The sequence below is a fragment of the Aptenodytes patagonicus genome, chromosome 7, assembly GCF_965638725.1.
Source record: "Aptenodytes patagonicus chromosome 7, bAptPat1.pri.cur, whole genome shotgun sequence".
NCBI lineage: Eukaryota > Metazoa > Chordata > Aves > Sphenisciformes > Spheniscidae > Aptenodytes > Aptenodytes patagonicus.
Genome location: NC_134955.1, coordinates 54965786 through 54979464, shown reverse-complemented (window position 1 = coordinate 54979464; position 13679 = coordinate 54965786). Strand labels below are relative to the sequence as shown.

The 13679-nt window shown below is 39.3% G+C and overlaps 1 protein-coding gene across 1 annotated transcript in view; it reads left to right on the top strand.

The window, feature by feature from the left end:
- The first annotated feature begins 1692 nt into the window (after positions 1-1692).
- Positions 1693-13679, top strand: part of TRIP11 (thyroid hormone receptor interactor 11) — a 35314-nt gene continuing 23327 nt past the window's right edge. Inside the window, exons 1-9 of the mRNA XM_076345307.1 lie at positions 1693-1831; positions 4435-4511; positions 5617-5727; positions 6870-7145; positions 7990-8058; positions 8781-8946; positions 10826-11191; positions 11867-11907; positions 12947-13153. Coding sequence (XP_076201422.1) covers positions 1693-1831; positions 4435-4511; positions 5617-5727; positions 6870-7145; positions 7990-8058; positions 8781-8946; positions 10826-11191; positions 11867-11907; positions 12947-13153 — 1452 coding nt within the window. The remainder of the gene's footprint in view (positions 1832-4434; positions 4512-5616; positions 5728-6869; positions 7146-7989; positions 8059-8780; positions 8947-10825; positions 11192-11866; positions 11908-12946; positions 13154-13679) is intronic.

Below are 13679 nucleotides of genomic sequence, written 5' to 3'. Positions count from 1 at the left end.
CCACGTCTCCGTGATGCCAATAAGGCCGTAGCCCTGCAGGCGTGCACACGTCTCTGACTCCTCTTGTTTATTCCCCATGCTACGTGCGTTTGCATAGAGGCATCTAAGTTGGGCCCTGATGAAGCTGTCTTCCTGGCTGGAGTTCCTTTGTGCTGCTCTTCAGGCACTCTCCTGCTGACCTGTGTTCCTTCTCCAGGCTCTGGGCACCTACTGCTGGCCCTGGCATCAAACTGGTAGGAGTGGGATGAATTGAGGTTCCCCTCCCCCGGCACGTCTAGTTTAAAGCCCTCTTCTCCAGCTTGGCAAGCCTATGACTGAAGATGCTCTTCCCCTTCTCTGACAGATGGACCCCATCAGCCCCCAGTAGACCAGGTTTCTCAAAGCGAGTCCCATGGTCTAAGTAGCCGAACCCCTGGCTGTGGCACCCATCCCATAACCATTTGTTGACTCGCCAGATTCAACTGGCCCTTTCAAACCCCTTCCCTTTGACCGGCAGGATCAATGAAAAAACTACCTGCGCTCCCAAGTCCCTTACCGCCGCTCCCAGGGCTCTGTAGTCCTTCTTGATAGTCCTCAGACTGCTCCTGGCTGTGTCACTGGTGCCCACGTGAAACAGCAGCAGCGGATAATAGTGGACTGCACGAGGCTTGGTCGCCTCTCGGCGACATCCCTGATGCGAGCCCCCGGTAAGGAAACACAATACCCCGGTGTTCACATACAATTCAAACACAATACCCTGGTAATCAAATACAAAATGTCTCTATTCTTGTAGCGGCTGGACACCGTGTTTTGTTAATGATGCATGACCCAAGCACGCGTATGTAATAAGGCTCGGGTTCATGTTAATCACAGGGCGTTGCCGGCCCAGCCCCAAGCTCGGCAGACGCGTCCGCGGTGTAACCGGCCCGCCGGCCGTGCCCCGCCACCGGCCACCGTTGGCAGCTGCCTTCGCCCAGCGCTGCGGGCGGGCGGCTCGCCCGGCCTCACCTACCGCGTCTGACCGGCACGGCTTCGTGTGGCGGCTTCCGGGTTCCCCCAACTTCACTTTTACACAGACTAAGATTTATTTTTTTATTTTTTTACACTCACGACGAGACACACCGGCCGCGCCTGCTGACAAGGTGGGCCCAGCGGCAGAAGCTCAAAGCCAACCACCCACCGCGGTTCCGGTTTCGTTCCTCTGAAGGAAAGCACGTTTCAAAACCACGCGTCCCCACGGCCCCGGGCCCGCTGCCCCCTGGGGGGTGAAGCCTGCCGGCTCCGTGCGCCAGCCCGCACCCGCCGCGGCTGCCGGCGGCCCCCGTCAACAGCCAGCTCCGCCCCCGCCGCTCCACCACTATCCCGGCATCCTCCGCTGCTGCGTACACGTCATAGCGGCCGCGGGGGCGCCCTAGCCGGCTGCGGCCGCTGTCGATGGTGTTTCGGGAGGGGGTGTCATGGCGACCGTTGAGGTGGCAGAGGCCGGAGCCGCCGGGAGGAGCCGCTGAGCCGGGTCGTGCCGGGGGGATGCGCGCGGCGCTGGCGGAGGGGTCGCCGAGACCGGTCTGCTGAGCCCGCAGCAGGGGCCTTGACCCTCCCTAGCGAGGAGAAGGGAGGAGGAGGCCGCCCCTTCGCCCGCGGGAGCCGGCCGCCAGCTGCGAGGGCCGCCCGGCGCGGGGCTGAGTGAGGCCTGGAGCCCTCTGAGCGGCGGCGATGGCGTCGTGGTTGGGCGGGCTGGGCTCGGGGCTGGGTCAGTCCCTGGGGCAGGTGGGGGGCAGCCTGTCTTCGCTCACCGGCCAGATCTCCAGCTTCACCAAGGATATCCTGCTGGAGGGCGCGGAGGAAGTGGGCGGTAAGGGGGGCTGAGGCGCTGGGCCGGCCGGGGGCATGCGGGGCGGGGGGGCGTGCCGGGGCTGTCTCTGTTCAGTGCGTACCTGCTAGGACAGGCCTGGTTTCGTGAGGGAGCTCTTCCTCCGGCCGCTGGTTTCCTCAGGGACCGGCAGCGGCGGGGGCCTGCGCCGCCTGCACCTGCCGGCCGGCTGCGAGGAGCTGAACGGTCCTGCTGAACCGCGGCTTGGTGCCTTTCGGGAGAGCTGCTGGCTTTGTTTTCGCTTTTATTCCGCCCCTGTGGCCTCCGGATCTGGAGAATAAACACGCATATTCCCAGGCCATAATAGCAGAGATAAACTTGTTCTAGGTTTATTATTCGGAAGTTTGAATTGCATGAAGCGTTGTGTTGATCAGTAATGAAATCACACAAACAACGCTCTTCTTCCATTCTGTTTGCTTAGTTTATCTAAAATCCCGTTTAATTAGCTGCTTTTAGGGTGGTTTCATAAAACTGCAGAGTAGTAGTAGTACGGAGGGTTTTTTGCCACTGGTGTGATCTAAGTCTGACGTGTCACACAGGCAAAGGTCCAGTGTTTCTGATGTTTTTGTTATTTATATTTTGGTTGGGCCCAGAGAAACCTGTCGAGTTCTACCATTCTCCTACAGCCAAGTAGGAGAACATGGCCCTTGTTTTGTGGGGATTAGAAGCTAGGATGATTTATATTTAAAACAGAAAGTTGAAACAAAAAAGCTGAGACATCAGGGTAAGATATTCAATAAAGGAATAGTAAATTTATTCTAGACTATGGTCTTTATATTTTTAATAATGCCTTTTTGTTATGAGTTTTTGAATAAAACTTTTGATTTTTCTAGTAAAGCAATTGTATAACATGGTAATAAATATCAATAGATTAATACCACTAGTATTGTTTACCATCTTGAAACTGTAACTTCTTGAAAAAAATGAGCATTCTCAAAACAGTGTTAGAATAGCAACCACAAAGAACAACTAAGACTTCTGAATACTTGCCTTAAATGTGAAATTAAACAATTCTACTTTGTTTGCAACTTCACAACTATGAAGCACTGTGCAAGTATTGTATAAATCTTGTTGGCAAGCTGATGCTACTGGTCTCATATGGATGGGCTTTTTTGTGTGCAGGTAAAATGCTGGGATGAGAGATTTTTTCTGATAACTGCAAAGTTATCTTTTTTTCACTTTTCTGAAAGACTTGGTTAGAATCGTTTTAAATTCCGAAATCCATATTAGTTTAGTTTGGAAACTTATTTTACGCTGCTAAACTGTCTAGTCATCTAGTGCTTTTGTTTTGCCTTTTTAAAAGATAAATTGAGATTCCGATTCACACATTTGTGCTTTAGTTTGTGCAACAGAGATGTGCTGATGTTCAGTAGTGACTTCCAGGTGTACTTGACTGCTAGATACTGCTGTGAACAACTTCTGTTTCCTAAAAATTTCAGAGTAGTACATTTTTATGGGTTACTAGCCTTGATGGTGTGAAAATCTAGTGGCATCTAAGTACTCTTCCGTAAAGACCTTTAAATACTGTGTGGCCTAAAGCACGCTTTTCAAGCAGTTCCTTACATTCCTTTCTTTAATTTCCTAATTTTCTAATGTTTCCTAATTTTTAATATTATCCCTTACATTCACTGCTTTGACTGCCATCTGAACTGAAGATGGTGTTTGTGGATTATAGACTTTAACATCTGAAGTTTAGCTGTTTTCATGGGTAGATTGTTGCCTCTGCAGCACTTGAGCTGCATCAGTTTTAAACAGCACATAGGAAATGATGAAATACAGTATTTACTTGAAAATTATATTTATTTCAAATTTTGAAAAATTGTCAAGGTTGCTTTATAGTCAGTTCAGGATGATTTCTCATTAATAAAGGGAAATGTGGTGTTTCTATCCATTAAAAGTGGGACATGGGAGAAGTAAATGTAGCCTATTTGAGGAAGGTTGATCATTAAAGGAAGAGTATCCAGGGACAAAATTATGTGCCTTTTGTATTAGAGAAACTGGTATGGTAGATTGTGTCACCTTTGTAAATGAAAGCAAGTCTTAATGGGGGTTTCATGCCTTTATGTGGGGGGCAGGGTTGGTGTTTTGTTGTGTGGGTTATTTTGTGGGTTTTGTTGGGCTTGGGGTTGGGTGGTTTTTTTCATGAAAATTTAGTCATTGTTGTGTGTATTTTATGGAACTAATTCTTGTTTTGAAACTTCACATGAGATTACTGAGAAACACACAACTGTCATGTCGGGGGCAAAGTCCTAAATGAAAAACAGAATCAGTGACATGAAATAGTCAAGTAAAAATTTTCATTTCCCTTATTTTCAAGGTTAAATCTGTACTCTTCTGTTAGTTTTGTGGTCTGACTTAAAGCCTACATAAGAGAGAACTAAATGAGGTTCAGAAAGACTCTCTGGTCTGAAAAGTAATTCTGATAGTGTTCTGATAAAAGCAGCTTTTGATATTTACCTAGGAATGAACACTGAATGAACACTGAATCAGTCTAAAGTAAGGTACTTATTAATAACTGTGGTCTTAACTGATGCCTACTTAACAGATTAAAAGTAGTTTAATAAAAATTAAAATTTTCATTTCAGATGCAGCAACAGAACTCCATGTGTCCAATTCTAGACTCAGAGAAATAGAAAGTATTAATGCAGCACAAAAACTTGAAGTAAGAAATTTTGGAATGCTACTGTAGTTAAAAGCAATTAATAGCATTTGTTTCTTGTAAATGTGAAATATTGAACTGAAGTTGCTTCTCCCTGGGTAAATCTAGAAACAAGAGTGACAGTGGTGTTAGAATGTGGCTCTTTTTTTTGGTGACAAACCGCCATCACAGGGTGCCACACTTGTTTATTGGAGTATGCATGTGGTGCAGATTTTCATCTTTTGCTAACTGCTGCATCCTGCGACTATTCCTACCTATGATGTGGACTTGGACTGCAGCCAAGTGCATTGTCTTGGCTCTGAAAAATCTTTTAAAGTTTTCATAAATTTTAGCTGGTAAAGAGTTAAAATTGGTTTATAGCATTTCGTATATGGCCACAAATAAAAGCAGATCTAGAATGCCTGGTTATGCTGGACAGCATGTCTTTTGCAGCAAGCTTCAAAGTATAGAGTGTGCATGTTCCCTGATGCAGTTCTCTGTCTGTGTTGCCCTACTGTATGGTCATTTTGACATAGCTATGGATGCTTGTGCTCTTCCAAAACTGCTTACAAATCCCTTGTGGAAAGTGACTTTCTGTACTTTTACAAAGGACTTGTTGGTCTTGTGACTTTATTTATGGCTGTAACCAACAACTTCCATGTATGTCTTCAGCCCTCAAGCATTGAGAAGTTAAGATAGTATTTTGGGGAAGCAGCTGTTCCTGCTTCTCCTTTTTCTAGAGTCTTGCCATCTGCTATTGGCCAACATCAGAGACGGAATACTGGACTGTATGGATATTAGCTCCGATTTGTGCTCTGTGGCTGTTCTTAAATTCCACCTGTGGATCATGCTAAGATGTAATTTGGCCCTGAATTTTTCTTCCTGGCATTTACCTCTGGTCACCACAAACCTTTTTCTGAAAGTGAGCTGAAGTCCATGCCGTATAAAAATGGAAAACTTGGACATGAATGTGATTTTGGGCCCATACTTGGAAGTTACTGTTACTGTGTGTTTTGAGTGAAATAACATGAGAAATATGTACAATTTAGTTGATTTCTTTACTGTTCAGCAGGCTAATTCTGTAAGAATTGTTCCAAATTCATCAACATTCATTTCTCATTTTTGCTAGAATGAGAGACTGAAAAAAGTTTGTAGCGATTTAGAAGAAAAGCATGAAGCAGCAGAGCTTCAAATAAAGCAGTTATCTCTAGAGTACCGAAATCAGCTTCAACAGAAAGAGGTAGGATACAGAGTCAAATATTTGAGTGTGTCCAATAAACCTATGTATTATGCTGTTTAATCTCTTTATTATAGTATCTGTGCTTTTTCAGTGAAAGTATTGGTCACAGTTATGGTTTCTTGGTTTGTTAATGTAGACACTGAAAGACTAAGACATATCTCATTGAATCATGTAATATGAGCAGAGCTGCCAGGAGATAGTTGAGACACGAGAAGATTCCCTGGGAATGTTATGCATATATCAGAATTTGTTGTTTCTGGAATCACTGTGAGAAAGGACACTTAAAGATAATTAAATCAGAAATACAAAGCAGTTGAAGGAAGGCAACAGGAGCAAATTCTCATTTGAAGTGGTTATATTGTCTGTAGATATCATAATTATTTATCTTAACGTATACAATTAAAGGGAACAGAACTAGCTTTCATAATTTGAGAAGTGTCCCTTTGTGATGGAAACATCAGCTTTATAACCTATTGTGTAACATGAGATTTCATAGCCTTTTAAATGAAGAAAGTTGCCAGTATGCCTAGAATTACACAAAAGGAGTTTTATTTCTGCTTTGTTTGTAAATGCCTGTGGGAACTAGAGGAAGCAGGATTTTGAAATGTATAGAATTCTGCTTATTAAATACAATAACAGAGTTATGAGAAAATTGCATATTTCAGTTTATTGTAAATAAGTAAATTTTCAATACATTGAGTTGTTAAGCGTAAAAGAAATCAAATGTAATATAAATAACTGGGGGAGCATCATATATTGTTTAATTTTCATATCTGAATACCCTCTTTAAATATTTAATTTCTTTGTACAACCTGTTAGCTTGAATCTTGCTATAGTCCTTAGGTACCTTGGCTGCTGAAAAAAATCAGCAAGCACTTCTAGTGAAGTTTTACTTAACTGAAAACTATTAAAACTTTTAATATGTGTCCCTGCGTGAGATACTTTGTAAAACATCAGTTAATACTGCTTTTCTCCTTTAGGAGAGTGTTTGGGGTTTTTTCCCTTTTAGTGACAGTGATCAGTAATTTGTGCTGTGGGGGAGTTGTTTGGTTGGTTCACATTTCATAAGGCGACAGGGGTAAAGTAGAGTGTATTTTGATAGCCTTCTTATTGAAACAATGCATTGTATTCTGTATATTCAGGTGGAAATCAGCCATCTAAAAGCTAGACAGAATGCACTACAGGAACAACTGCAGAAAATACAGACAGCTTCTCAGTCAGCACAGTTAGGAGCTGGTGTTTTGCCACCAGCGGCTACATCGGCTTCCTATGTTCCAGTGGTCAGACATTCCTCAGGTTTTGAAGGAGATGACATGGATTTTGGAGATATAATCTGGTCACAACAAGAAATAAACAGATTGTCCAACGAAGTTTCTAGGCTTGAATCTGAGGTTGACCACTGGAAGCAGATTGCACTGGTGAGTGGTTCCCCTCTATCTTACCTTCCCTTCTCCCCTCCAAATTAGTGTTTTCATTGCATTTGGTTTTTCTGGAGTGGGTCTTTTGAAAGTTCATGCTGTACAATTTCTAGAAGCGACATGATTTGATGGAAAAGCTAAAACCTAATGATCTTGTAGTCATTTTCTTGCTGTCACATGACAGGGACACATTCAGTGACTAACTTCCAAACGTGATGCTTTTATGCATGATTTGTCAAGTTAGGTGAATGTTTATGAAACCCTTTTCCTAGAATACTACTTCAGGGTTTCATTTTTGTGCAGCCTTTCAAAAAATACTTTTCTTCTTCCTGGCTGTGATATTAATTATTTATTGACAGCACAATACTGTTCAAAGTGATAGTTGGATACTTGCATACTGTTTTTACTTACTCTTCTCTCAGTCCTTGATATGTCAGTTGTAATTCATGGTCTGCTGAGACAAGAAAGAATATAATCTTTCAAGCTATTGTTGATGTGAGTTATCATTTTTCAAGCTGTAGCCTGATTTCAGAGGTATACTTTTCCCATGTGGAAATATTCAAGTAAAATTAAGCAACCCTGTTGTCCTAATAGGTGCAATAACACCCCCCACCCCGAACTTTTACACATTTGCATATAATAATTAAAAAATCCACGGAAAATTAAAATGTCTCCATTAAAATGTCTTTTTTTTTTTTTGATCAAAATTACTGTAGATTTGAATTTTGCTTCATGTTAGCTTTTTTGTTTTCTACTTTTGATTATCAACAGAGGAAGCACTTACATGAAAAATACACATATTTATCACAATTTTCACATGGATATGTGATTTTTCTTTTCTCAGACTTCCAAAGTGCAAGGGACAAATGATGCTGAACAAAGTGAAATATGCAAACTGCAAAATATTGTTAAGGTAAGATGACAACTTTGACAAACTAGTCTTCTCCTCTGTTTTAGTCTTAATGGTTTTTGCATATGGTCACATGACTTGTGAATGTAGTTAAAATATTTACAACACTAGCACTTAGATTTTCTCTATTAAAAATGCATGTGGGCATGTAATTGTACTGCTGTCTGAAATGTTGCTGTGCTGTATTTAAAAAGTCAGTTATTCTGCGAAAGGGTATTTATATGACTCGATGAATATAGTACGTAAGCTTAAAAGAATGACATTAGTATTTATGAAGGCAAATCACTTTCAGAAGCTGTTGATAACTTATGAGACTGAATTTTCAATACACAAAATAATTTCTTCTCCCTTCTCAGAAACATCTTGCCTTTTTTCATTGAAGATGCAAAATACGGATTTGCATGTCATCCTTGAAAGTTACTAGAAATATGTCCTAGTGTATCCACTTCCTATGAAAGAGTTGCAGTCTCTCTACACTGGTTTAATATTTGCTGTTGTGTAGAGCATACTGTTTGTGTAGACATATTTTTAAAAGGAACGTGTTTTAACACGTTCAAAAAAACCCAAACCAACAAAAGCCCAGCAACTTGACCTCTCCTGTGAGAAATCCTTTAATAAATCCTTTAATTTTACTAGGGAAAACTTTTTTTCTTTCTTTTGGATTTTTTCTTTCTTAAGCTTCTGTACTGTATTGTACCATTCTGTTTCTCTAATGATATTTTTAGGACCTCAAACAGAATTTAAGTCAAGAAATAGATGAACATCAACATGAACTTTCAGTATTGCAGGATGCACACAGACAAAAGCTAGTAGAGATAAGTCGTCGACACCGAGAAGAGCTGAGCGAATATGAAGAGCGGATTGAAGAACTTGAGAATCGGTTACAGCAAGGTCTTTATTACCACATGCTTTCTTTTTTAGGACCTCAAACAGAATTTAAGTCAAGAAATAGATGAACATCAACATGAACTTTCAGTATTGCAGGATGCACACAGACAAAAGCTAGTAGAGATAAGTCGTCGACACCGAGAAGAGCTGAGCGAATATGAAGAGCGGATTGAAGAACTTGAGAATCGGTTACAGCAAGGTCTTTATTACCACATGCTTTCTTTTTTATTTAATGTACAGTGAATTTTGGTTAAAGCATCAAATATGTATGTAACAGTGTAATAGATATCCAATATGTGATGTTTAAGAATTTGAATTTCAACTCTAGTTCAGCTTCATGTTTAAGACACGTGTGTCCTAGTATCTTATATTCACTGTGGTTGGCTTGAACACTGGAATGATAGCATTTCATCTTCTGACGTGTATCAGTCTAGAGGGTCATTTTCTATACATATCAAATGTTGTGCTCTAAATTCTACGCTTCCTGTTTTTTTAACTTGCGCTGAATATAGGTGTGGACGAGACATGCAAAATTGAAGATAAGAAAATCTCGGCACAAAAATAACTTTGGTGAGAAGTGCTATGTGCCAATTGGGTTACTTGACAAAAGCTCAAAGATTGCCATAAGGACCACGTCTTAGTCTGTGGCGTGATTAGATTGTAGGAAAAGCTCAGTAGTTCTCACAAGGAGCTTTTTATTGTCTTGTAGGTATTTCATATTCCATAAAAATAGACATGACGGGTTTCCTTTAGGGGCTTCTTTGCACAAATATTTAAGATTTGCCTGTAAACCTACATTTTATTATCTGTTAAAACTTGGACTTCTAAAGAGTGTATATTCTCCTTTTGGAAAGAGAGATCCATTTTCTTCTTGGAAAGAAGGGAAGTATTTTCACAGCCTCTTAATTTCAAAGGTAGTACTGGTAGGGAATTTGCTACTTAAAATCAGATGCCTGTTAAGATGTAATCTGTCTTTTACTGCACGTTGCACGTATGTACACCAGCAGGACTAATTTAATGAAGTCAAAGGCAGGAATCCCATATCTTTTGCATTACAAGTTAACTGTAAAATAAATACTGCTTACAGCTTTTAAAGAATTAGAGTATTTTATATTTTTATTTTGTTCGTTCTGTTTGACAACATAATACAGACTGGGGCAGGGGGAAGTGTTTGAACTTACACTGAAATTAATTCACAAGCAGTGTGCTTTAATTTAACTTTTTTTCTGTATATTTTCGATTACACCTTTTTATGCTCTGTAACTTACCTGGAAATTACATTGTGAGGATTGTACAGAACTATGAATGTCATGATAGTATGGTGGATCTGTAAAAACGTAATTCTGCAAAATGAGATCTTTAGGTGAAAAACTTTGTGCATCATTTAGCAAATGATGTACTAATTTGTAGCGAATTGTTCTCTATGACAACCATTCAGCAAACCTTTGAAATTTAATTAATTAAATTACAAACAGGGATTTTGCATCAGGCTAAATTAGATGGAGTTTGATAAATTATTCTTAGAAAATTGAGGGATTCCAAATCCTGATAAATTAGATTCTGTCATCTCCCCACTGAGAGAGATGGGGGTCAAGTATATTTAAATTGTGAACAATGTATGTCTTGCAACTCCTACCTTTTAAAATTATTTTGAGCCAGGGATGTGTAAGTATTTGAAAAGCTGCTTATCTAACCAGTAATATGTATAGCACTGTTTCAAATGTTAATTCTATTTAAGTAAGCTTTCTGTTGATGATGATCATGTCTCTGGTTTAGACTATCTCCCTCTGTCAGGAGAAGGGGTGGAAGAAGAGACTTTTAACCAAAGCGAGCACTGTAGATCTTTTGCTTAATATTGCAAACAATCTTTTTTGTTCTTTAGATGGTGTGAATGCTGATGCCATGGGTGACTCTAAAATTAGCGAACAGGAAAAAAATGCTCAGAGTCTAGAAGGAGGAAGAGTAGAAGAGTTGCAGGTTGTAAAGGACCTAGAAGACGAAATAAGAAAATTAAATCACAAATTGTCTTCTGCCGAAGAAGAAAACAAAATTCTTCTGAAAGAGCAAGAAATGGCAAAGGTAGAAAAAATCCAAATAACACAAGAATATGAAAATCTTAAATCTGACTTTAGTATGCTGCAAAGTTCTGTTGCAGAGCAAGATGCTCTCTTGAAAGAACAGGAGAAGAAGCTCCAATCAAAGACATCACTACCAGAAGATGTTGTCAGACTACAGCAAGCACTGTTAGGTACAAAGATGATGATTTTTTTAAAATCTTTTAATTTTGAGTATATCTTCACAGGTTTTAGCTTTTAATGCTCAGAATTTATTTTAAGAATTTGGAACTGAATATGAGAATATGTACCTTTTAAAAGTTGCTGCTTTAGAAAAGGGTTGTCCATTGAGGTAAGGCTAAGCAGAATAGGAGACAATTAGGACTAGTGTGATTATCATAGGGGTTTCTGATTAGGTAAGTAATCATGTCTGCCAACTGTTTGATAGGTTTTTCTTTCTTCAAAAATAAGTAAGCCTCAATAGAAGCTGTTTGTTTAAATTCTAAAAGTACACTTTTTGTGTGTAAAGGCAGTCTGTTGCTAATATCTTCACTGAAAACACTGAAACATACCTGTTTAAGAAGTATATCTGTATGTAGAAAATCTTTTAATATTGCATAACTGACACACTGTAGTACCAAAGTCCTCCTAATGTGGACTCAGTTGTAAAAGTAATGCTCTACTTTGTGGTGGTGATTGATGGTGCATTTGAATCTTTTACAGCACTGATGCTTATCATCATAAAATACTGTGAAACTATTCTCTTGTGAGCAGCAGAGTTCTGTTGGGGCAAGGTGGGAGAATGATTTGTTTTTACTGTTTTTTTGGAAAGTAGTAAAACTATGAGGTTTTTTTGTTTTCCTTTATAGAAGCAGAAAATGAAATAGCAAGACTTTCAAGTTTAAATCAGGTAAAGCAATTTTGAAATTAAGCCAACAAAGTAGTTCCTAACAATAGTAACTGATGGGAAACACACATTCTGGCACTATACGTTTTTTGAGGCATTCGCACTTCTACATAAATAATCTTGTAATCAAGGAGATAACTGTAGATTAATTCTATAATTACATGTGGATTGGTAGAAAGGATACCTTTTGACTTGTGAAACTCCACAGCATACTCTGTTAAAGAAAACTAGTGGAGTTCCACCTATCCCATTGCTACTTAGGCTGCTGTAACATATATTTTTAAAGTATTAATAGCACATTCCATAAAATTTGTCATTTTTCACCTCTTCTGCTTTGGCACGTTTCAGTTTTGACACTGTTATCAGTTGTAAAACATCTCTCTTCTTCCATGTGGTACTCTTAACTACTTCTAATGTAGTACTACATTCCATCTTATTGATGAAGTTAAGCAGTGGAACATACAGTTTCTCTGGAACACACCTTTAGTTTTTGACAAGGTTGACTTAGTCCTCTATAAACTCATGCTTGAGAGATTTGGTTTAGTTTACTTTGTGTCCAGTAGTATTTTTCAACTGCGGTCTTCTGTGTTTTGCATGCGTTCAAGAGTTTCCATGGCATTTTTCATGAGGATGTTATTCAGGTGTCCTTGATTAAAAATTCCTGTCTTGCCATGCAGCGTACTACATGTTTAGGGTATCTCTTGGAGGTATAATAGTTTATCGCAGCTGTGGATCCGTATGTCAGAGGTGGATATAACTTTGCTTGTCAGACCATGGCTTTTTGTGCAGAAGTTTGTAAATTGCACTCCTAAACTTAGTGATGAGAAAATAAATGTGTATGTATGAATGGTAGTGACAAATACTTCACAATGAAGAATTTTTAACTGGGATAATATTCATGCAGGCTTAGAGATTCTAACATAAAAATGCATGTTTTGCTTTTAATTGTTGAGGGGAAAAAAGAAACTATTTCAAATCTAAACAGTTTACAAATTTCAGCAAGATAAAGTCTAATATTTAGAATTATTTTCTTTAACTTAAGGAGGGACTTGAGAAGGAAATGACAAGTGCACAACATAAAAATGAGAATATTCTTTCTGTGTATACTGAGGATCAGAATTCAGAATTAAATCGGCTAAGACAAGATTTGGAAAGGAAAGAACATGAATTAAATGAAAGTATTGCCGAAAGAGAAACATTAATAGTGGAGTTGGAAGAACTAGATAAGCAGAATCAAGAAGCTACTCAGGTAATAAATATTGCAACTAATTATTGAGCTGCTAAAATAAATGTTTAGATTTGTGTGTGTGTGTGTTTATCTTAAGTTGATCTTTGAACATAGATAGCAGGGAAATACAAATTATCCTCTGAGGCTTAAAAAGAATATTGGGACCAGTGTTTCTCCATATCTGCTGTCTCTGCAAAATTCTGAAGTGCAAGAAACCCACTTGTTACAGACAAAGAAATAATATGGCAAATTGAAAATAGAATATACAGATATGCATTCACTTCTGTAATTTGTTATTTTAAATTTAGTGCCTCCCTTTTTTTAAGTGATGGGTGTTAGCTGCATACCTTTTCCAACTGCCCTGACAAATTCTGACAGTTTTGTTTCTTAGGTAGTTCTCTTTTGTATATAACTCTCTATAACTACCTTGATATAGGTAGTTAGGGTTCTTTTGGGGGAGATGGTGTTCTTGTTTTTAGTGAAATGTAATCTATCCCTATTTGATATTTGGTTTTAATTAATTTAGCATTGACTGGTTGATACTAGT